The sequence below is a fragment of the Salmo salar genome, chromosome ssa02, assembly GCF_905237065.1.
Source record: "Salmo salar chromosome ssa02, Ssal_v3.1, whole genome shotgun sequence".
Classification (NCBI taxonomy): Eukaryota; Metazoa; Chordata; class Actinopteri; order Salmoniformes; family Salmonidae; genus Salmo; species Salmo salar.
Genome location: NC_059443.1, coordinates 88,466,912 through 88,492,124, shown reverse-complemented (window position 1 = coordinate 88,492,124; position 25,213 = coordinate 88,466,912). Strand labels below are relative to the sequence as shown.

The following is a 25,213-nucleotide window of genomic DNA, read 5'->3' as shown; positions in this document are numbered from 1 at the left end:
TTAAGTATTCAGACCCTTTGCTATGAGACTTGAAACTGAGCTCAGATGCATCCTGATTCCATTGATGATCCTTGAGATGTTTCTTCAACTTGATTGGAGTCCACTTGTGGTAAATTCAATTGATTAGACATGATTTGAAACCACCAAGACTCATCCTAGAGCTGGCCGCCTGGCCAAACTGAGAAATCGGGGGAGAAGGGCCTTGGTCAGGGAGGTGAACAGGAACCCGATGTTCACTCTGACAGAGCTCCAGAGTTCCTCTGTGGAGATGGGAGAACCTTCCAGAAGGACAACCATCTCTGCAGCACTCCACCAATCAGGCCTTAATGTAGCAATGATTAAATTGTCGAAATGTATTTCAATGGACAATTCAGTGAACTGTTCTGTGAAAGATGTTGGCTAGAGATGACATGCAGGAGCTTGTAGGGATTTGTAGTCTTGCATGTCGTCTACTTTGATGTTAATTAGCATTTTAGAATCCAAGAGTAAAGAGACACAACTATATTGATAAAGTATTTGTATTTATTATGGATCCCCATTAGTTCCTGCCAAGGCAGCAGCTACTCTTCCTGGGGTTTATAATGGATCTTCATTAGTTCCTGCCAAGTAAGGTCAGGGAGCGTGCCAGCCTGCCTGAACCGCCCCTGAACTAACAGGTATAAATGATGGGTTATGAACTAACAGGTATAAATGATGGGTTATGAACTAACAGGTATAAATGATGGGTTATGAATTAACAGGTATAAATTATGGGTTATGAATTAACAGGTATAAATTATGGGTTATGAATTAACACATCCCCTGCGAGCCCAGGCATTTCAATACATTCAAGACTTCTTACAGTGTAACGGCTGTCTTCGTGAAGAGAGGACCAAGGCGCAGCGGGTTGCGTGCTCAACATTATAATTTATTAAATGTGAACACCAAAAAAACAATAAACAACGAACCGGCGACAGGAAACCGTTTCGCAGGCTACACCAACGCAATGCAAAAACAACTACCCACAATTAACAAACAAAACACATCCCTAATTATAGGACTCTCAATCAAAGGCAACTACAAACACCTGCCTCCAATTGAGAGTCCAACACCCAATTACCTAACATAGAAAATACTAAACTAGAAAGAACATAGAAATCCAAAAACATAGAACATAACCCAAAACCCGGAAATAATAAATCAAACACCCTTCTAAACAAACCACCACCCCAACCACATAAAACAAATACCCTCTGCCACGTCCTGACCAAACTACAATCACAAATAACCCCTATACTGGTCAGGACGTGACATACGGTCCATGTGCAATGTATATGGTTCTCTCTCTCTCTCTCCATCTCTTCTTTAACCAGCAGCCATGTTGTTGTCATTCCACTAGGGACCTGTTTTCAGCATTTTAAGTCTCCAGTCAATAACCGGTACACTGGAATTATCCCTCTACACCCTTTACACATGTACTGTACTGGAATTATCCCTTTACACATGTATTGTACTGGAATTATCACATTGGCTGGCAGAAACGTATTGTTTTTTTTATTGGGCCATCAAAGCTGTCTCAGTGAGAGACTAGTTGATTATGGACTAACAGTCTAACAGTTTGAATGACACAACTCATGTTATTCTGGTTAAACAGTGAGAGACTAGTTGATTAAAAGGGGGGATTTTTTTTACAATTAGAAAATAATATGTCATGTTTTACTTGTACCTCAGCCAGCATTGTGAATGGTTAGGAAATAATATGTCATGTTTTACTCGTACCTCAGCCAGCATTGTGAATGGTGTCTGAGGCGGTGACATACTAGACCATAGCAGTAAATCTAATACGTACGTGCTTTTAGTCATGTGTGGCTCAGTTGGTAGAGCATGGTGTTTGTAACGCCAGGGTTGTGGGTTCGTTTCCCACGGGGGCACCAGTACGGAATAATTTTTTTTTTTTGATGAAATGTATGCATTCACTACTGTAAGTCGCTCTGGATAAGAGCGTCTGCTAAATTACTAAAATGTAAATGTAAAATGTCATGCATGAAAGGTCTGTGTTGGTTCAGTGGTTATAAGTTACATCTCTGGCCATGCTGGCAGGGTCTGAATCAAACCCAATGTCCAGTGGGATTGATCTGTTTGAGCCATTTGTTTGTTTCAGTTTTCAGTAGTTGAATCCTTTGACATATTGTTGATTTCAACATTTTTAATTTTCAACAAATGCACTGGGTTGGTTGAAAAGTGATACTAAACTTACATACCATGCACTATATTGACATAGTGGAAGATTTTTGTATATTTTGTTTGTATATAAAAGTTTTTATAACGTACAATGCCATTCATACAAAACAAAACCATCAATATTCCAAACAAACTCAAATATAGGCATTTTTAAATTCAAAACGAAATAAAAACCCAATAACAAAAAACTCAGGGGAGCATCTTCCCTCCCCTTCATGCCTACAAACTACATCTCTAAAGCCCTACCTTCCCCTATCTCCCAGTCACTATTCTATCCCCTTAAATCATCTAAATTAACCCCAGCCCTAAACCTCCCTTCCACCTCTGCCGGGCAGCATGCTGCCCCCACTTCCTCTTCATCCTCCCCCTCAAATTTCCTTCCACCCTCCTCACTATCCCCTCCATCCACCAATCTCTCCCTGTCTTTACCATGTCCTGCCTGGCTTCCCACAGCCCCCGTTTAAAGAGGCTTATGAGAAGCCAGAGCAGAAACCTGTCCCTGACTGTCCCCCTCGCTCTCCCTACACCTCTCTCTACCCTAGCCCAAGTTAAAACAAAATTCCCTTTCACCCTACCTAACAACAGCCGTGCCCATACTACTCCGGCAAAGGCACAGTCCCAAAAGGTGCACTGTCTCCTCCACACCACAAGATGGTCTTGGACAGGTGGGGGATCGCGCCAAGCTATGCCGGTACATGATGGAACGTACCGGCAAGCACTTGTGGAGGCTCAACCAATTCAGGTCCTTGAGCTTGTTGTCCATACCTTACCTTAACTAAATCCCACCACTCTAACACCCCCTCACACATGGACCGGAGGCCATCAATCCCCCGAAACAAACCAGTAAAGGCTTCAATGAAAGCTCATCCAGCACATCCCGATCTAATTTCCAGTACCCCCTACCGAAGAGGCTGACTGGTGACCTCACCTGCAGGAGCAGCCCGTCGGGATCCGAAAAGAACACAGGCAACAGCTGCCGTGACAACTGACCCAAGGACCTGGACAGAAACATATAGTCAGGCCTCCATCAACCCCCCGGGAGTTGCACCAAGTGGAACCAGCCATTGGAGGAGTAGTGTGCAGGCCTCCATCGACCCCCCGGGAGTTGCACCAAGTGGAACCAGCCATTGTAGGAGTAGTGTGCAGGCCTCCATCAACCAGACCATGGAAGCCATTAGCACGGTGATAGCACCTGCACTGCTATCCCCCCCACCCCTAAATCTATATTAAAATCCCCCCCACCCCTAAATCTATATTAAAATCCCCCCCCTACCCCTAAATCTATATTAAAATCCCCCCTACCCCTAAATCTATATTAAAATCCCCCCTACCCCTAAATCTATATTAAAATCCCCCCTACCCCTAAATCTATATTAATATCCCCCACCCCTAAATCTATATTAAAATCCCCCCACCCCTAAATCTATATTAAAATCCCCCTACCCCTAAATCTATATTAAAATCCCCCTTACCCCTAAATCTATATTAAAATCCCCCCACCCCTAAATCTATATTAAAATCCCCCTACCCCTAAATCTATATTAAAATCCCCCTACCCCTAAATCTATATTAAAATCCCCCCTACCCCTAAATCTATATTAAAATCCCCCTACCCCTAAATCTATATTAAAATCCCCCTACCCCTAAATCTATATTAAAATCCCCCTACCCCTAAATCTATATTAAAATCCCCCTTACCCCTAAATCTATATTAAAATCCCCCTACCCCTAAATCTATATTAAAATCCCCCTACCCCTAAATCTATATTAAAATCCCCCCTTACCCCTAAATCTATATTAAAATCCCCCTACCCCTAAATCTATATTAAAATCCCCCTACCGCTAAATCTATATTAAAATCCCCCCTACCCCTAAATCTATATTAAAATCCCCTACCCCTAAATCTATATTAAAATCCCCCTTACCCCTAAATCTATATTAAAAATCCCCCTACCCCTAAATCTATATTAAAATCCCCCCTACCCCTAAATCTATGTTAAAATCCCCCTACCCCTAAATCTATATTAAAATCCCCCCTACCCCTAAATCTATATTAAAATCCCCTACCCCTAAATCTATATTAAAATCCCCCTTACCCCAAAATCTATATTAAAATCCCCCCTACCCCTAAATCTATATTAAAATCCCCCTTACCCCTAAATCTATATTAAAATCCCCCCACCCCTAAATCTATATTAAAATCCCCCCCTACCCCTAAATCTATATTAAAATCCCCCCTACCCCTAAATCTATATTAAAATCCCCCTACCCCTAAATCTATATTAAAATCCCCCCTACCCCTAAATCTATATTAAAATCCCCCTACCCCTAAATCTATATTAAAATCCCCCTACCCCTAAATCTATATTAAAATCCCCCTTACCCCTAAATCTATATTAAAATCCCCCTACCCCTAAATCTATATTAAAATCCCCTACCCCTAAATCTATATTAAAATCCCCCTTACCCCTAAATCTATATTAAAATCCCCCTACCCCTAAATCTATATTAAAATCCCCCTACCGCTAAATCTATATTAAAATCCCCCCTACCCCTAAATCTATATTAAAATCCCCTACCCCTAAATCTATATTAAAATCCCCCTTACCCCTAAATCTATATTAAAATCCCCCTACCCCTAAATCTATATTAAAATCCCCCCCTACCCCTAAATCTATGTTAAAATCCCCCTACCCCTAAATCTATATTAAAATCCCCCTACCCCTAAATCTATATTAAAATCCCCCTACCCCTAAATCTATATTAAAATCCCCCTTACCCCTAAATCTATATTAAAATCCCCCCTACCCCTAAATCTATATTAAAATCCCCCCCCTACCCCTAAATCTATGTTAAAATCCCCCCTACCCCTAAATCTATATTAAAATCCCCCCACCCCTAAATCTATATTAAAATCCCCCCATCACCACTTGCCTATTTGTGGCGCAAAGGGGCGCCAGACAGTCCACCATCTCCTTCCTGTCTGCCACCACCTGTGGCACGTACACCCCCACTAATCTATATCTGTAATCCCTTAAGGTGACATCCACCCCCAAAACCCTCCCCTGCAATACCACAAATGAACCCTCAACCTTTACCTCCCTGTGCCCACACATAATCCCTACTCCCGATGAGTGCAACCCCCCTATACTCCAAACCAACTCCCCTTGTCCCACTCCCTCCTAAATCTATTAACATCCCTCCCCCCTATACCCCAAACCGACTCCCCTTGTCCCGCTCCCTCCTAAATCTATTAACATCCCCTCCATCCCACCCCCCCCTATACCCCAAACCGACTCCCCTTGTCCCACTCCCTCCTAAATCTATTAACATCCCCTCCATCCCTCCCCCCGATACCCCAAACCGACTCCCCTTGTCCCACTCCCTCCTAAATCTATTAACATCCCCTCCATCCCTCCCCCCTATACCCCAAACTGACTCCCCTTGTCCCGCTCCCTCCTAAATCTATTAACATCCCCTCCATAACTCAGGTGAACCTCCTTTAAAAAACAACAGCATCCTGGGTAGACCACCAAACTCCTCCACTTCCCCAGCACCGTATCTGGTTGGGTAGAGAGTAGGGGAGCCCGTGTCCCCAAACAGGAACTGTGACCCCCCCTCAGTTGACCAGCCCTGAGCCATGCTTGGTGTATCAAGCTCCACCAGGAGTTGAGGGGCTGGGGAAGCCAGCGAGGACACAGAAGTTTCTCCCGCCCCATCACTCGCTTGGCCACCCCCTCCCCCCCATACCCCCTTCCCTCTCGCTGTCCGTCGAGAGCCCCTTCCTCTTCCCTCTCTTCTTTGGCGATGGCGGTAACAGGGAGACACCACCCCCCCTCCCCACAAGCTCCTCCACCATTCCCCCCATCTCTTCCACGAGGGCGCTCGACATTCTGCTGTCCCCCCACTCCCTCTCCCCCTCTCCCCCCTCCTCCACTGGTCCTGCCACCGACTCCTTCTCCACCACCTCTCCCTCCATTGCTGCCCTCTCTGGCTCCTCCACTCCCTTGCTTCCTTCTGTGCTCGGTTCTTGGTCTGGGCCTCCTCCCCTTCTTCCCCCATCCCCCGCTCCTGCTCCCCCCCCAGCCGCAGACACGTATGACCTCTGACGAGCTGGGCATTCCTGCCCCAGGTGTGCTGACGAGCCACACCCGTGGCACGCCTTGAGCTCGTCACAGTCCTTCGCCTTGTGCTCCCCAGATCCACAAAATCTGCACTTTCTTGTGCTGCATGAGGCTAGGATGTGGCCGTAGGCCATACAACGCCTCCAAACTGGGGGCTGATGTGCATAAAACAACGTCCCCGTCAGCCCCCAGGGAGAACAGAGCTGGAGGATGAAGGTAGCCGCCTAGTCCCTTTGGGTCCTCCCTGAGGAGGGCCTGGAAGTCTCTCCTCCCATTCCAAAAACCCAGGGAGTCCTTGAGGTGCCTTGTTGTGGAGATGTCATCCATGTATCTCCCCAGAAAGGCCCTCACCTCCTCGTCCTTGACGTACGGGTTATAAATGTTCACAGTTACAATCCTGAAATAGTTTTTGCTGTTTTTTGCCAAGCTGGTTACCTCGTAGTGACACATCGGCCTCGCACCTCCCACTTCTCTCACCTTTTTCAGGATCTCGTCGTGTTTTTCTTCTGTGTGTAAAGCCACATCATAAGTTCCCTCCAACGGGTAACCTTGGAGGCAAAACACATCCTTCCCTGTCAGTTTAAGGATCCACATCAAGATAGTCCTTCCAAAAGTTTCACGTCCGAATGGCTCCATCTCCTTGTCCTTCCACGCAAAGCGAACCGTATTCGCCAGTCCGATTCCAGGGACCGACCTATTTGAAGAATTTTGCGCCATCTCCACTCCTGCTCTCTTCCAAAAAATGGAAAACTGAAAAGAAAAGCAAAAACGGCTGAGAATCGTTACCCCCCAAAAAACCTTTTTACCGCCCTCCGGCCTTCGACTTTCAGCTAAGAGGTTATGGACCTCAGTACCCAACTTGAACTTAGCCACACAGGAGAAGCCTTATAGCTGTGATCAATGTGACAAGAGATACTCTCATTCATGTGGTCTGATTAAACATCAGAAAATACATGCAGGAGATCCACAGAGTGTAGAATGACCTCCAACACCAGACCTGGGTAGTAGAACACTGAGTGTAGAATGATCTCCAACACCAGACCTGGGTAGTAGAACACAGAGTGTAGAATGATCTCCAACACCAGACCTGGGTAGTAGAACACAGAGTGTAGAATGACCTCCAACACCAGACTTATATACATCAAATCACATTTTATTGGTCACATACACTTGTTTAGCAGATTTTATTGCAGGTCTAGCAAAATGCTTGTGTTTCTAGCTCCAACAGTCCAGTAATATCTAACAAGTAATATCTAATTATACACACAATATAAAGGAATGGAATTAAGAATATATAAATATTTGGATGAGTGATTTCAGAGCGGCATAGACTAAGATACAGTAGAATAGAATACAGTATATACATATGAGATGAGTAATACATAGACTAAGATACAGTAGAATAGTATAGAATACAGTATATACATATGAGATTAGTAATACATAGACTAAGATACAGTAGAATAGGATAGAATACAGTATATACATATGAGATGAGTAATACATAGACTAAGATACAGTGGAATAGGATAGAATACAGTATATACCAGAGGTGGGACCAAGTCATTGTTTTACAAGTCACAAGTAAGTCTCAAGTCTCAGCACTCAAGTCCCAAGTCAAGACGAGCTATGGGGCGCAATCGGGCGATGTAGGCTTGTACACAATCGCCCAACCTTAACACACACACACACACACACACACACACACACACACACACACACACACACACACACACACACACACACACACACACACCCCCTCTGTGTGTGTGGTTACAGTAGGCTAACACATGTCAATGGTTTTAGGAACAGCAGTAACATCAGGCAGGATTTATACCAACAGCCTAGCCAGTTGTAGCTCAATCTTGGGTGCAATGATCACGTTCCTGCACTGACTGACTGTGTGGAGGCTCATTGATTTAATGTTACGTTAGCCTACATGCTATACTAGCAACAAAAACATTTATATAGCTGTCGGCTATATTAGCCACGACTTACCGTTCTTTGTGCAGCTTCAAATGTCTAACATAGTTGGAATTTGTTGCGCCTCCGTCTGTAATTTTCTTCCCGGATGTTGCAATCCGTTTTTTGTTGATACAGCGTAGTCTTTATATCTGAAAACGTTTGATTTAATTACATCAAGTGTTCCAATGGTAAAACGTTGGATTTAATTACATCAAGCGTTCCAATGGTAAAACGTTTGATTTAATTACATCAAGTGTTCCAATGGTAAAACGTTTGATTTAATTACATCAAGTGTTCCAATGGTAAAACGTTTGATTTAATTACATCAAGTGTTCCAATGGTAAAACGTTGGATTTAATTACATCAAGTGTTCCATTGGTAAAACGTGTAACGCCCTGGCCATAGAGTTTTTTTTTTGTTCTTTATTTTGGTTAGGCCAGGGTGTTACATTGGGTGGGCGTTCTATGTTCTTTTTCTAGGGTTTTTGTATTTCTTTGTTTTGGGCCGTGTGTGTGTGTGGCTCCCATTCAGGCACAGCTGTAGTTCGTTGTTGTTGATTGGGAGTCACACATAAGGAGCATGTTTTTCCTTTGGGTTTTGTGGGTAATTGTGTTTCTGTTCAGTGTGTTTCCTGTCAGCACTGTTTGGCTGTCGGTTTTCCAGTTTTTTTGTATAGTGTTCTCTTTGTTTGAATTAAATGTCAAGATGAACACTAACTCCGCTGCACCTTGGTCTCTCTCTCATGACAGCCCCTTACAGAATTACCCACCAACAACGGACCAAGCAGCGGAGGAAGGAGAAGCGCCAGGAGAGGAGTGTTCAGGATTCGTGGACTTGGGAGGAAATCCTGGACGGGAAAGGACCATGGGCTCAAGCTGGGGATTATCGCCGCCCGCAGTGGGAGATCGAGGCGGCGAGAGCTGAGAGGCGCTGGTATGAGGAAAGGGAGTGCAGCAGACACGAGAGGCAGCCCCAAAACATTTTTTTGGGGGGGGCACACGGGGAGATTGGCGGAGTCAGGCGGTAGACCTGAGCCAACTCCCCGTGCTTACCGGAAGCAGCGTGGTACTGGTAAGACACCGTGTTATGCTGTGGAGCGCATGGTGTCCCCAGTGCGCGTGCATATCCCAGTGCGCTACATACCAGCCCCCCGCAAGTGCCATGCGAGTGCAGGCATCGTGCCAGGGCGGATGGTGCCAGCTCAGTGCGTCTGGTCTCCAGTGCGCCTCCTCGGTCCAGGTTATCCTGCGCCGGCGTTGCGTACTGTGTCTCCAGAGCGCTGGGAGGGTCCAGTTCGCCCAATGCCTGCTCTCCGCCCGTGCCGGGCCAAAGTGGGCATTCAGCCTGGAGTAAGCATGTCGAGCGTACATACCAGAACTCCAGTGCTCCCCCACAGCCCGGTTTATCCTGTGCCTCCTCCTCGGTCCAGGCCTCCAGTGGGTATCCCCATCCTGGTCCGTCCTGTGCCTCCTCCTAGGTCCAGGCCACCAGTGGGTCTCCCCATCCTGGTCCGTCCTGTGCCTCCTCCTAGGTCCAGGCCTCCAGTGGGTCTCCCCATCCTGGTCCGTCCTTTGCCTCCTCCTAGGACCAGGCCACCAGTGGGTCTCCCCATCCTAGTCTGTCCTGTGCCACCTCCCAGGACTAGGCCTCCAGTGGGTCTCGCCAGTCCGGAGCCGCCAGAGCCGCCCGCCTGTCCGGAGCCGCCGGAGCCGCCAGAGCCGTCCGCCTGTCCGCAAGAGCTGCCCGCCTGTCCAGAGCAGTGGGGGGGGGGTACTGTAACGCCCTGGCCATAGAGGGGGGGGGGGGGTTTGTTCTTTATTTTGGTTAGGCCAGGATGTTACATTGGGTGGGCGTTCTATGTTCTTTTTCTAGGGTGTTTGTATTTCTTTGTTTTGGGCCGTGTGTGGCTCCCAATCAGGCACAGCTGTAGTTCGTTGTTGTTGATTGGGAGTCACACATAAGGAGCATGTTTTTCCTTTGGGTTTTGTGGGTAATTGTATTTTCTGTTTAGTTTTGTACCTAGCAGAACTGTAGGCTGTCGTTCATTTTCGTGTTTTGTTTGAAGTGTTTCTATTTATTAAATATTGAATATGAACACATCCTCCGCTGTGTATTGGTCCAGCTTTTCCGACGATGACTTCTCTGTTTCATCTGACGACGAAGACAGCCGTTACAAAACGTTACAGTTCATTGTGACACGGTCACTTTGCCTGCTGTTTATTGCCACGTTGGGATGCAACCTTTTTTTTATATCCATTTTTTTTATATAAACATCATTTTACCCACGATTTTTCTCCTCAATTTCAATCTTTTCTCATCTTTGCAACTCCCCAACAGGCTGGGGAGGCGAAGGTCAAGTCCTACGTCCTCAGACACACATTATAGCAAATACATTTTGGGTCTAAGTTAAAGGAGCTACAATTAGAATTGAATTTTAAAAAATTAAGAAAATATCGGTAATATCTGCATTAATAGTGGAATGATCGTGTTTCACAATATTCCTTCACAAAAATATATATTTGGGGTCAATACAAGAGGTTCAGCCAGGACACATATACCAAAGACTGATCCTAAAGTAATCTACCCAAGGCCCTACAAGAAGTTTAGCCAGGACTCCTATACCAAAGACTGATCCTAAAGGAACCTACCCAAGGCCCTACAAGAGGTTCAGTCAGGACTCATATACCAAAGGCTGATCCTAAAGTAACCTACCCAAGGCCCTACAAGAGGTTCAGTCAGGACTCATATACCAAAGGCTGATCCTAAAGTAATCTACCCAAGGCCCTACAAGAGGTTCAGCCAGGACTCATTTGTGGATGAGGTTTAGAATGTGTGATGGCTGGAAGAGTGTAGTGAGGATGATCCTGAAAGGGCACAGAGTGTGTTTATGAAATTATTTATGAGTTTTGTTGATAAGCAAGGCCCCATTAAGAAAACAGACTGAGGTCAAACGATGCCCCAGGGATTGATGAGCTGAGAAATGGAACGGTTCAATGTAATGAAACCAAAAAGGTAGCGAACAGATCTGTCTGATGAGCAAAGTTATTGTAAATGAATACATCTAGTGACCAAGCTAGACCAGTTATTGTAAATGAATACTTCTATTGACCAAGCTAGACCAGTTATTGTAAATGAATACATCTAGTGACCAAGCTAGACCAGTTAATGTAAATGAATACATCTAGTGACCAAGCTAGACCAGTTATTGTAAATGAATACATCTAGTGACCAAGCTAGACCAGTTATTGTAAATGAATACATCTGGTGACCAAGGTAAAAAGAAAGGATATTATCATCACTAAATCAAGGCTGATGGAAAACATCTATAGACAACTTTGATTCAACACAAGTGGCAGACATGTTTGAATTCCTACCCATTATAACATTCATTACCAAAACCACCTGACATTGCAAATTACTTTAATTACTATTTGACGGGTCAGGTGGACACATTGAGAAATGAGTCCAACTGACGGCTCACTGAATCGGACCGCAGAGTGAAGGAAAAGCAGCCAACAAGTGCTAAGCATATGTGGGAACTCCTTCAAGACTGTTGGAAAAGCATTCCAGGTGAAGCTGGTTAAGAGAATGCCAAGAGTGTGCAAAGCTGTCAATAAGGCAAAGCGTGGCTATTTGAAGAATCTCAAATATAAAATATATTTTCAATTGTTTAACACTTTTTTTTGGTTAATATATAATTCCATAGGTGTTATTTCATAGTTTTGATGTCTTCACTATTATTCTACTATGTAGAAAATAGTAAAAATAATGAAAAGCCTTTGAATGAGTAGGTATTCTAAGACCTTTGACCAGTAGTGTATATTATGTTATATAATAAATATGTAATAACATTAAATCATAACTGTTTGTCCTTATAGGGAACCAGATTGTGACTACACCTCAGTTACTAAGTCTTTAACCACACTGTGTTGTTACACTGGTGAGTAAAAACTCATGCTTCCTACACTTTCAACTTTTTGTCTGAAAATTAAATAAACATTTTACTCAACTGCGTTACCCACTCCAGTCAGTAGATGGCGGTCTGGGAATTTAAGGTAATGCTGCTGGTGTGACGTATAATCTAGTGGACGGAACGCTTCTTCCAACAGCAACAACAGTTAGTCAGCCACCTCGGTAGCTTGCTAGACAAAATAGCCGATCCAATAAAGCTCTTTAGATTTCTGTCGTTTAGTTAGTTATCCGATTTAATTTCATATTTACGGTGTTGTTATTAGTTAGCTAGCGGGCTGTTTAAATTAGCATTAGCCTAGCTAGCTAACATCCCCGACCATGAGTTCACTAAGCTACTATCCTCCTGCTAAAGAAGAGGTCTGCTGGACGGAGGAAGAAGAAGCTCTCGTCAAAGAGGAGGAGGAAGAGGAGGCTGTTGAATTACAAAAACAAGTAGAGGGTGAGGCTGTTATAGTGAAAGAAGAAGAGAAAGAAGTTTCAGTTAAAGAAGAGGAAGACGCGTTCAGAGTGAAAGAGGAGGAGGATGTTACAGTAAAAGAAGAGGAGGAAGCAGTTTTTGGAGTGAAAGAGGAGGAGGTGGAGATGACTGTCACATCCAAAAAGGAGGTGGAGGAAGAGGAGGAAACGGGACATCTGGGCCCTGTTTCCCAAACGCATCTTAAGGCGTCCATTGGTTCTAACGATGAACTTAGCCATAAGATGGGTTTGAGAAACCGTTCCCCGATTAACACTAGTAAGTAGTGTCTTAAATACAGAGGCACAAACTCTGCAGTTGTTGAACTGATGTGTGGTGTTAAAGGGGAAATCTGCAATTGCTACATCCATTTTTGGACTTTTAAATTATTTATTTATAGCCATTGATTCGTGAAGAATATAACACATGCCTCATGAGCTTAGTTCAACTGTTGTTCCCCATCAGAACCCCACATTTTTTTACTCCAATGTTTAGAAACAATGTAAATCAACACTGTATAGCCTCAACATGGTTAAAACTATAATGTTGATATCATGGATGGTCAGTCCTTGTATCTATAGGTCTGTCTATGCATTTGAGAATAGTTACATTTCTCCAGGCCCATCATCATCTTATTACCAAAACAGTGTTTTAACTGCAGATTGGTTGATTGATTGATGTGTTTTTTTTAAACAGCAACACAATGGCTCCCAGAGACTTGGCGTAACAGTAACATCTTGGCGTAACAGTTATAAGGTGTTGGCTTGACAGTCCCTGGACTCAGGTTTGAGTTCAGCTCAGGGCTACCACCTGAATTCACTACACTATGAATACAAAGATTGGCCATCCATGATGTCATAATGATAGTTTAACCAGGTTTCTAGGCTATATAGTATATTCTAGAATTCATCCATGATGTCATAATGATAGTTTAACCAGGTTTCTAGGCTATATAGTATATTCTACAATTCATCCATGATGTCATAATGATAGTTTAACCAGGTTTCTAGGATATATAGTATATTCTAGGATTCATCCATGATGTCATAATGATAGTTTAACCAGGTTTCTAGGCTATATAATATATTCTAGAATTGCCAGTGTAGATTTCCTGTGGAGGCAAATTATTAGAGCTGTTGATAAGTCATTGTATAATATTCAGCCAATTCTTTTCATGCCATTACGTTAAAGGCGAAACATACCTAGATTCAATTACATTCATAAATTGGTTTGAAACCTTTGTTTTAAAACCTTCTCAAAGTTGGTGCCTTGACGAATTTGTAGAAAACAGTTTGTCATGAAACACTTTTTTTAAATGTATTTAAATGTAACCTTTATTTAACTAGGCAAGTCAGTTAAGAACAAATTCTTATTTACAATGACTGCCTACCCTGGACGACGCTGGGCCAATTCTGCGCCGCCCTATGGGACTCCCAATCACGGCCGGTTGTGATACAGCCTGGATTGAACCAGGGTGTCTAGTGACTAGAGCTCGACCGATTAATCGGAATGGCCGATTAATTAGGGCCGATTTCAAGTTTTCATAACAATCGGTAATCGGTATTTTTGGCCACCGATTTGCCAATAAAAAAAAAAAACTTTTTAGACCTTTATTTAACTAGGCAAGTCAGTTAAGAACACATTCTTATTTTCAATGATGGCCTAGGAACGGTGGGTTAACTGCCTTGTTCAGGGGCAGAACGACAGATTTCTACCTTGTCAGCTTGGGGATGCAACCTTATGGTTAACTAGTCCAATGCTCTAACCACCTGCTTTACGTTGCACTCCACGAGGAGCCTGCCTGTTACGCGAATGCAGTAAGAAGCCAAGGTAAGTTGCTACCTAGCAATAAACTTATCTTATAAAAAACAATCAATCATAATCACTAGTTAACTACACATGGTTGATTATATTACTAGTTTATCTAGCCTGTCCTGCGTTGCATATAATCGATGTGTGGCGCATTCGCGAAAAAGGACTGTCTTTGCTCCAACGTGTACCTAACCATAAACATCAATGCCTTTCTTAAAATCAATACACAAGTATATATTTTTAAACCTGCATATTTAGTTGATATTGCCTGCTAACATGTATTTCTTTTAACTAGGGAAAATGTGTCACTTCTCTTGCAAACAGAGTCAGGGTATATGCAGCAGTTTGGGCTGCCTGGCTCGTTGCGAACTGTGTGAATACTATTTCTTCCTAACAAAGACAGCAGACTTCGCCAAGCGGAGGATGATATAACAAAAAGCGCATTTGCGAAAAAAAAGCACAATCGTTGCACGACTGTACCTAACCATAAACATCAATGCCTTTCTTAAAATCAATACACAGAAGTATGTATTTTTAAGCCTGCATATTTAGCTAAAAGAAATCCAGGTTAGCAGGCGATATTAACCAGGTGAAATTGTGTCATTTTGCGTTCATTGCACGCAGTCAGGGTATATGCAACAGTTTGGGCCGCCTGGCTCGTTGCGAACTAATTTGCCAGAATTTTACGTAATTATGACATAACATTGGAGGTTGTGCAATGCAACAGGAACATTTAGACTTATGGATGCCACCCGTTAGGTAAAATACGGAACGGTCCCGTATTTCACTGAAAGAATAAACGTGATAGTTTCCGGATTCGACCATATTAATGACCTAAGGCTCGTATTTCTGTGTGTTATTATGTTATAATTAAGTCTATGATTTGATAGAGCAGTCTGACTGAGTGGTGGTAGGCACCAGCAGGCTTGTAAGCGTTCATTCAAAATAACACTTTCGTGCGTTTTGCCAGCAGCCCTTCGCAATGCTTTGCGCTGTTTATGACTTCAAGCCTATCAACTCCCGAGATTAGGCTGGTGTAACCGATGTGAAATGGCTAGCTAGTTAGCCGGGTGTGCGCTAATCGCATTTCAAACGTCACTCACTCTGAGACTTGGAGTAGTTGTTTCCCCTTGCTCTGCATGGGTAATGCTGCTTCGAGGGTGGCTGTTGTCGATGTGTTCCTGGTTTGAGCCCAGGTAGGTGCAAGGAGAGGGACGGAAGCTATACTGTTACACTGGCAATACTAAAGTACCTATAAGAACATCCAATAGTCAAAGGTATATGAAATACAATTCGTATAGAGAGAAATAGTCCTATAATTCCTATAATAACTACAACCTAAAACTTCTTACCTGGGAATATTGAAGACTCATGTTCTGAGCAAGGAACTTAAACGTTAGCTTTCTTACATGGCACATAATGCACTTTTACTTTCTTCTCCAACACTTTGTTTTTGCATTGTTTAAACCAAATTGAACATGTTTCATTATTTATTTGAGGCTAAATAGATTTTATTGATGTATTATATTAAGTTAAAATAAGTCTTCATTCAGTATTGTTGTAATTGTCATTATTGCAAACTCAAAAAAGTTATAATCGGCCGATTAATCGGTATCGGCGGTTTTTTGGGGCCCTCCAATAATCGGTATTGGTATCGGCGTTGAAAAATCATAATCGGTCGACCTCTACTAGTGACGCCTCAAGCACTGAGATGCAGTGTCCACTGTGCCACTCTGGAGCCCCAAAATCATGTTCTAGTACTGTCCCCAACTAAAATACATCTTGGTCAACCAAGAGTCATCTGTTCTTTCTACCAATCACCCCATGTGTTTTAATAAAATCAACTATATGTACTGAACTGGTCTGATATACTATCAGACATTCCCAAATGGCCACATTTATAGGCCTACATTTGTGTGCAGGCCAGGTAGATTAATCCTACTTCTATATGTGTAATCAGGTGTGCGTCCTTACTAAACATTGACAGGAGTGTTTCAAACAAAAGACAATGAATAAATTGACAAAACTGACGTGACTTGCGGGGTCAGGTCTGGGTGGTCTGCCAGGGGCCATTTCATTTAGTATCCGTTTGGGTTGGCATGGGGAATGATTGTATTTCCCCATAGTATGTTGTACTGAAGTTGACCGACTGAAAAGGTGTGTAACTTTGACTATAATTACTGTTCCCTGAAGGAGGGAACCGAGGTACAACAAATCAAATTTATTTATATAGCCCTTCGTACATCAGCTGATATCTCAAAGTGCTGTACAGAAACCCAGCCTAAAACCCCAAACAGCAAGCAATGCATGTGAAAGAAGCACGGTGGCTAGGAAAAACTCCCTAGGAAAAACTCCCTAGAAAGGCCAAAAACCTAGCCTGGTTCCTCTCTAGGTTTCTTCCTATGAGGGGTGGCCAGTCCTCTTCTGGCTGTGCCGGGTGGATATTATAACAGAACATGGTCAAGATGTTAAAATGTTCATAAATGACCAGCATGGTCAAACAATAATAATCACAGTAGTTGTCGAGGGTGCAACAAGCACGTCCGGTGAACACGTCAGGGTTCCATAGCCGCAGGCAGAACAGTTGAAACTGGAGCAGCAGCACGGCCAGGTGGACTGGGGACAGCAAGGAGTCATCATGCCAGGTAGTCCTGAGGCATGGTCCTAGGGCTCAGGTCCTCCGAGAGAAAGAAAGAAAGAAAGAGAGAATTAGAGAGAGCACATTTAACCTGTTGCGGATAGGGGGCAGTATTTGCACGGCCGGATAAAAAACGTACCCGATTTAATCTGGTTACTACTCCTGCCCAGTAACTAGAATATGCATATAATTGTTTGATTTGGATAGAAAACACCCTAAAGTTTCAAAAACTGTTTGAATGGTGTCTGTGAGTATAACAGAACTCATTTGGCAGGCCAAAACCTGAGAAGATTCCAAACAGGAAGCGCTCTCTCTGACTATTTCTTGGCCTTCTTGATCATCTCTAACCAAAACAGGGGATCTCTGGCATAATGTGACATTTTCTAACGCTCCCATAGGCTCTCAGAAGGCGCCAGAACGATGAATGGTCACTTTGCAGGCCATGGCTGAAAAACATTAGCGCATTTGGATAGTTGTCGATCTGAGGACAATGAGACTGGAGGCGCGTGCACGAGCCGACACCATGTTTACTTTCTCTCTCTTTGAACGAAAACAACGACTCCCGGTCGGAATATTATCGCTTTTTTACGAGAAAAATCGCATAAAAATTGATTTTAAACAACGGTTGACATGCTTCGAAGTACGGTAATGGAATATTTAGCTTTTTTTTGTCACGAAACGCGTCGGGCGCGTCACCCTTCTTTACCCTTCGGATAGTGTCTTGAACGCACGAACAAAACGCCGCTATTTGGATATAACTATGGATTATTTTGAACCAAAGCAACATTTGTTATTGAAGTAGAAGTCCTGGGAGTGCATTCTGACGAAGAACAGCAAAGGTAATCAAACTTTTCTAATAGTAAATCGGAGTTTGGTGAGTACCACACTTGGTGGGTGTCAAAATAGCTAGCATATAATGTCACAAAAAACAAAACCACAGCTAAATGCAGCACTAACCTTTGATGATCTTCATCAGATGACACACCTAGGACATTATGTTACACAATACATGCATGTTTTGTTCAATCAAGTTCATATTTATATCAAAAACCAGCTTTTTACATTAGCATGTGATGTTCAGAACTAGCATACCCACCGCAAACTTCCGGTGAATTTACTAAATTACTCACGATAAACGTTCACAAAAAACATAACAATTATTTAAAGAATTATAGATACAGAACTCCTCAATGCACTCGCTATGTCCGATTTTAAAATAGCTTTTCGGTGAAAGCACATTTTGCAATATTCTTAGTAGATAGCCCAGCATCACAGGGCTAGCTATTTAGACACCCACCAAGTTTAGCCCTCACCAAAGTCAGATTTACTATAAGAAAAATGTTATTACCTTTGCTGTTCTTCGTCAGAATGCACTCCCAGGACTTCTAATTCAATAACAAATGTTGGTTTGGTTCAAAATAATCCATAGTTATATCCAAATAGCGGCGTTTGTTCGTGCGTTCAAGACACTGGCCGAAAGGGTAAAGAAGGGTGACGCGCCCGATGCGTTTCGTGACAAAAAAATTCTAAATATTCCATTACCGTACTTCAAAGCATGTCAACCGCTGTTTAAAATCAATTTTTATGCAATTTTTCTCGTAAAAAAAGCGATAATATTCCGACCGGGAAACCGTGTTTTAGTTCAAAGACAGAGCAAATAAAAACATGGGGTCGCCTCGTGCACGCGCCTCAGTCTCATAGTACTCTGACCGACCACTATCCAAACGCGCTAATGTTTTTCAGCCAGGGCCTGCAAAGCCACCATTCAGCTTTTTCCCGGTTTCTGAGAGCCTATGGGAGCCGTAGGAAGTGTCACGTTACAGCAAAGATCCTCAGTTTTCAATAAAGAGAGCCAAGAAGCCCAAGAAATTGTCAGACAGGCCACTTCCTGTAAGGCATCTTCTCAGGTTTTTGCCTGCCATATGAGTTCTGTTATACTCACAGACACCATTCAAACAGTTTTAGAAACTTTAGGGTGTTTTCTCTCCAAAGCCAATAATTATATGCATATTCTAGTTTCTGGGAAGTAGTAATAACCAGATTAAATCGGGTACGTTTTTTATCCGGCCGTGTAAATACTGCCCCCTAGCCCTAACAGGTTAACTTTATTGACAACTCCTAAATTGATACTGTCATTAACGTGGTTCTTCAATAATTACACATAAATTCTTAAAATCTCTAGGCCAGTGGGACGCTTGCGTACCACCTACTCAACAGCCAGTGTAATCCCGTGGCGCGATATTCAAATACCTTAGAAATGCTATTACTTCAATTTCTCAAATATATGACTATTTTACACCATTTTAAAGACAAAACTCTCGTTAATCTAACCACACTGTCCGATTTCAAAAAGGCTTTACAACGAAAGCAAAACATTAGATTATGTCAGCAGAGTACCCAGCCAGATATAATCAGACACCCATTTTTCAAGCTAGCATATAATGTCACATAAACCCAAACCACAGCTAAATGCAGCACTAACCTTTGATGATCTTCATCAGATGACAATCCTAGGACATTATGTTATACAATACATGCATGTTTTGTTCAATCAAGTTCATATTTATATTAAAAACCAGCTTTTTACATTAGCATGTGACTAGCATGTGACTAGCATTCCCACCGAACATTTCCGGTGAATTTACTAAATTACTCACGATAAACGTTCACAAAAAACATAACAATTATTTTAAGAATTATAGATACAGAACTCATTTATGCACTCGCTAAAGAGAGCCAAGAAGCCCAAGAAATAGTCAGAGGGAGCGCTTCCTGTTTGGAATCTTCTCAGGTTTTGGCCTGCCAAATGAGTTCTGTTATACTCACAGACACCATTCAAACAGTTTTTGAAACTTTATGGTGTTTTCTATCCAAATCAAACAATTATATGCATATTCTAGTTACTGGGCAGGAGTAGTAACCAGATTAAATCGGGTACGTTTTTTATCCGGCCGTGCAAATACTGCCCCCTATCCCCAACAGGTTAATACTGTAGCTGTTTAGTTACAGTCACATGTTCAACTATCATCAGCTGATCCAGGAAATCATTTTCTGAATTCCAGTCAAATGACAATCATGACATGCAACAACATCCAAAGTGCTTCTTCATTCATTACTCTGGTAAAGACAGTTATGTCGGGCTCCACTTTCCAGTATGTCTGTAGTTATTGTGGTTCGGTGAAGTTATGGGTTCTACAGTAGGTGTATATTGTTAGGTGAAGTTATGGATCCTACAGTAGGTCTATGTTGTTATGGGTCCTACAGTAGGTCTATGTTGTTGTTAGGTAAAGTTATGGGTCCTACAGTAGGTCTATGTTATTGTTAACTGAAGTTATGGGCCAATTTGTTAAACATTTAGTGTACAAACCCTCCGTTTCAGGCTGATGGCAAAGCTAGCTAAGGAGCATTTTTCTAGTTGAGATGTTTAAGTATAAAGCAGTTGATTTGCGACAATAACACAAACATATTAACCAGGACATTCAAGCGTGCCTTACAATTGTAATCCAAAAGTAATGTGAAATGCACTCATAAGCAACCTGGAAATGGAGGCTATTTTTGCTGTCAGCCTATGAGAACTCCGCTGAGTTTTCCCCCACGGTGGTGAATTAGTAAATAGACACAGAGCTTAATGTGAGTTTCCTTGAGTAGCACTCCCGATCTTGCGCTGATAGTGTGCTGTAATATTCAGAATACATTGTGAAAAACGAAATCTTCGCTCACCATTTTTGCTCCAGGCAGATATACTACATCTTACTAGCGGTTTCCTCATTACCAGATATACTACATCCATAACTAGTGGTTTCCTCATTAGCAGGGAGGTGTTTCTGCAATTAAATTGTATGTGCATTGCCCTAGTCCTGCAATTTTAGCAAACACAGAAAGGGGCCTTTTTTGGAGACCAAAAGTCGTCTGGCACACTGCTTAGGATGTCAACAACTTTAATAACTTATTTCTAGTTACCACTAATGTGAAAACAAGACTAAATATGACTTGTCGCTAACTTGACTGTCTTAATTGTCAAATAATTTAAACAACTTCTTAGGGATAGGGGGCAGTATTTTCACGTCCGGATTAAAAGCATGCCCAAAGTAAACTTTTTGCTACTCAGGCACAGAAGCTAGGATATGCATATTATTAGTAGATTTGGATAGAAAACACTCTGAAGTTTCTACAACTGTTTGAATAATGTCTGTGAGTATATCAGAACTGATTTTGCAGGCGAAACCCCAATCACAATCCATCCAGGGAAATTATTTTTTGAGGTCAATCTGTTTTTCCATTAGATTTCCATGGTATGCCCTTTTTAATAGGAATCTGGTTGCAGTTCCTATGGCTTCCACTAGATGTCAACAGTCTTTAGAAATTGGTTGATGTTTTTCTTTTGAGAAATGAAGAAGTAGCCCTGTTCTTTCCATGTCTCACTCCAGGTGGACTCTAGTCTTTTGGTGCGTGCGACCTGGAACGCGCTTCACTTTGTTTTCGTCTGGTATTGAACACAGTTTATCCCGTCTTAAATTTGATCTATTATTTACGTTTTACGATACCTAAGTTTGGATTAGGAACGTTGTTTGAAATGTTTGGACCAAGTTTACAGGTAACTTATTAGATACTTTGTAGTCATGTTGGGCGAGTTGGAACCGGTGTATTTTCTGATTCAAACGTGCCAAATAAATGGACATTTTGGGGATATAAAGAAGGAATTTATCAAACAAAAGGACCATTTGTGATGTTTCTGGGACATTTTGGAGTGCCAACAGAAGAAGATCTTCAAAGGTAAGGCAAGAATTATATAGTTATTTCTGAGTTTTGTGTCGCACCTGGCTGGTTGAAATATGATTTTCATGTGTTTGTATGCGGGGTACTGTCCTCAGATAATCACATGGTCTGTTTTCACCGTATAGCCTTTTTGAAATCGGACACTGCGGCTTGTTAACATGAAGGTAAGCTTTATTTTGATGTATTATACATGTATGTTTTGTGAATTGTTATTATGAGTTTTTCTGTTTTTGAATTTGGCGCGCTGCAATTTCACTGGATGTTATCAAATCAATCCCGTCACCGGGATCTGAGCGGATCACTAAAAAGTTAACAGACGTCAATCGTTGTACAACTTCATGGGTATGCTCTGGGCATCACTTTTTACCTCAAATATGCAGTGGTTTTCTGATGTTTTGGGTTAACCATCTGTCTGACTTTGTTGTTCACACAGGAGAGAGACAGGACTATCGTGGATCCTCTGGGGATCCTCAACATCATCATGATGCTGACGAGGCAGAGAAGAGTCTCTCCAGATCAGAACTCCTCAAGAAACACCAGCAGAGACCCACAGGGAAGAAATCTAATTGCTGCTCTGACTGTGGGATACGTTGCAAATATTCATCAGACCTTAAAATATTCCCGAGAATACACACAGGAGAGAAACGTTATATCTGTGATCAATGTGGGAAGAGTTTTACTCGGCTACAAACCCTGAAATCACACCAGAGAATACACACTGAAGAGAAACCTTATAGCTGTAATCAATGTGGGAAGAGTTTTACTACATCTAGCCAGCTGATATTACACAAGAGAACACACACAAGAGAGAAATCTTATAGCTGTGATCAGTGTGGGAAGAGTTTTACTCGGCTACAAACCCTGAAATCACACCAGAGAATACACACTGGAGAGAAACCTTATAGCTGTAATCAATGTGGGAAGAGTTTTACTACATCTAGCCAGCTGATATTACACCAGAGAACACACACAGGAGAGAAACCTTATAGCTGTGATCAGTGTGGGAAGAGTTTTACTCGGCTACAAACCCTGAAATCACACCAGAGAATACACACTGGAGAGAAACCTTATAGCTGTAATCAATGTGAGAAGAGTTTTACTCAGCGAAACGGCCTGATAGTACACCAGAGAACACACACAGAAGAGAAACCTTATAGCTGTAATCAATGTGGGAAGAGGTTTACTCAACAAACCAACCTGATAGTACATCAGCGGACACACACAGGAGAGAAACCTTATAGCTGTGATCAGTGTGGGAAGAGTTTTACTACATCTAGCCAGCTGATATTACACCAGAGAACACACACAGGAGAGAAACCTTATAGCTGTGATCAGTGTGGGAAGAGTTTTACTCGGCTACAAACCCTGAAATCACACCAGAGAATACACACTGGAGAGAAACCTTATAGCTGTAATCAATGTTTGAAGAGTTTTACTCAGCGAAACGGCCTGATAGTACACCAGAGAACACACACAGGAGAGAAATCTTGTAGCTGTGATCAATGTGGGAAGAGTTTTACTCACCTAACCAACCTGATAGTACATCAGCGGACACACACAGGAGAGAAATCTTATAGCTGTGATCAATGTGGGAAGAGTTTTACTTGGCTAAACAGCCTGGTATCACACCAGAGAACACACACAGGAGAGAAATCTTATAGATGTGATCAATGTGGGAAGAGGTCCTCTGATAAAAGATCTCTGATTAAACATCAGAAAATACATGAAGGAGTTTCATGATATCAATGAAATAATGTCACAATGTAGAATGTTTTTAATATTGTGGAAGTTTTTTAATATTGTCACAATAGAATGTTTTAACATTGTAGTAGGAGTATTTTAAATAATGTCAGAATATAGAACCCTTAACGTTTGCCCCCCTGTTCAATGATTTTAGCCTCAGGGGAAAGATCCAAGCTCTGAAAGTGACTAACAAAAAAAGGGTTGTGTTACACTTACTGTGTTGGTGACACACTGGAATCAAAATGCAACACTTTAAAATGTAGCTAGCTGTTTTCTACAAGTTGTCCTCTAACCAGTGATGTACACATTATTCCCAGATTCCGTGTGGTTTTTGAGCTGTTAGTTTTAACAGGACGTGCAACCTCATCTCCCTCCTCTCGCACAATTGATTTCAACATGATATCGATGAGTTATGACAAATAAGTGTTGTGTTCCTTTGTTTAGCGACCCCTAAATTTAAATGCATCACTCCAAAATGTAGCTGACTGTCTTCTGCAGGTTGTCCTCTAACCAGTGAGGTAAAATATATCTCCCATTTCCATGTGTTTTTTTTTAGTTGTGTTAATTTCAACAGCATGTACAACCTGATTTCCCCCCTAATTGATATCAGTGATTTATTGCTACTTGTGAAAACAACAGCGTTTTTGGTGCTTGTGCAGTTTAAAAAAAAATACAAGTAATATGATTATTGTGGCATATGTTTGTGTAAATAGTACATGTTATGTTTAGGTTTTCAATATGTCACAAACTGTTTCTTCATATTGGTTATTGATTTAGACACGTTAAAACTGTGTTTTGACAGTGGGGCTATCCCACCTAGCAAAATATAATAGAAAATAATAATATGTTTCCTCTTGAAGTCAGACATGTCTGTGGTAAGGACGACTTGGTTGCTGATTGTCTCAAGGGTGGGCAGTCAAAAAGATTTGTGTTTTGCGTTTAGCCAGTGCGTTGCCATGGATCACAATTTATTTTGACTGGACTTTTTTCATATTGAAGATGAGTTTTGTTTGAGTTCTAGAGTTCTGATTCTTAGGAAGACGAGTTTTATATTGTAGAAGGTGAAGCTTTGTAGTTGATTATCATGTGGAGTGGAAGTTGTTTTCTGTTGGTGGTGAGCAAAATTGTCCCACAAAAATATAGGATATATTTGTTGTCTTAAGGGGGAAGGTGTTACAGGCTTTGGTTTTTCCATTTATGGTTTGAGGTTGGACTTTAGCACGTCTAGCTCGTTAGCACGTCTAGCTCGTTAGCACGTCTAGCTCGTTAGCACGTCTAGCTCGTTAGCACGTCTAGCTCGTTAGCACGTAGGACGCACTGATTGGTGTCACCTCGTTAGTCAGTATGTGTTACACCTGTGCTGGCTTGTCCATCTCGTTAGTGGGAAGGTGTTTCACCTGAGCTGGTCCAGGTTCTATTTAAGAGTGTCTGGCCCAGTGCTCCAGTTGTCTTGATACATGTGGAGAGTCAACACCTTTAGTTGCTCCACCTTTTTGGTTTGCTTCCTGT

General features: G+C 42.2%; 1 protein-coding gene across 1 annotated transcript; it reads left to right on the top strand.

Moving 5' to 3' along the window:
• Positions 1 to 22,175: 22,175 nt before the first annotated feature.
• LOC106610830 (zinc finger protein OZF-like) lies at positions 22,176 to 24,036 on the top strand. Its single transcript, XM_045711933.1, has one exon. The coding sequence runs from the start codon at positions 22,352 to 22,354 to the stop codon at positions 23,699 to 23,701; it is 1,350 nt and encodes a 449-aa protein (XP_045567889.1). The 5' UTR covers positions 22,176 to 22,351; the 3' UTR covers positions 23,702 to 24,036.
• The last annotated feature ends 1,177 nt before the right edge of the window (positions 24,037 to 25,213 follow it).

Coding starts and splice junctions, on each gene's coding strand:
- LOC106610830 (XM_045711933.1), top strand. CDS start 22,352: ATGTTTTGGGTTAACCATCTGTCTGACTTTGTTGTTCACACAGGAGAG.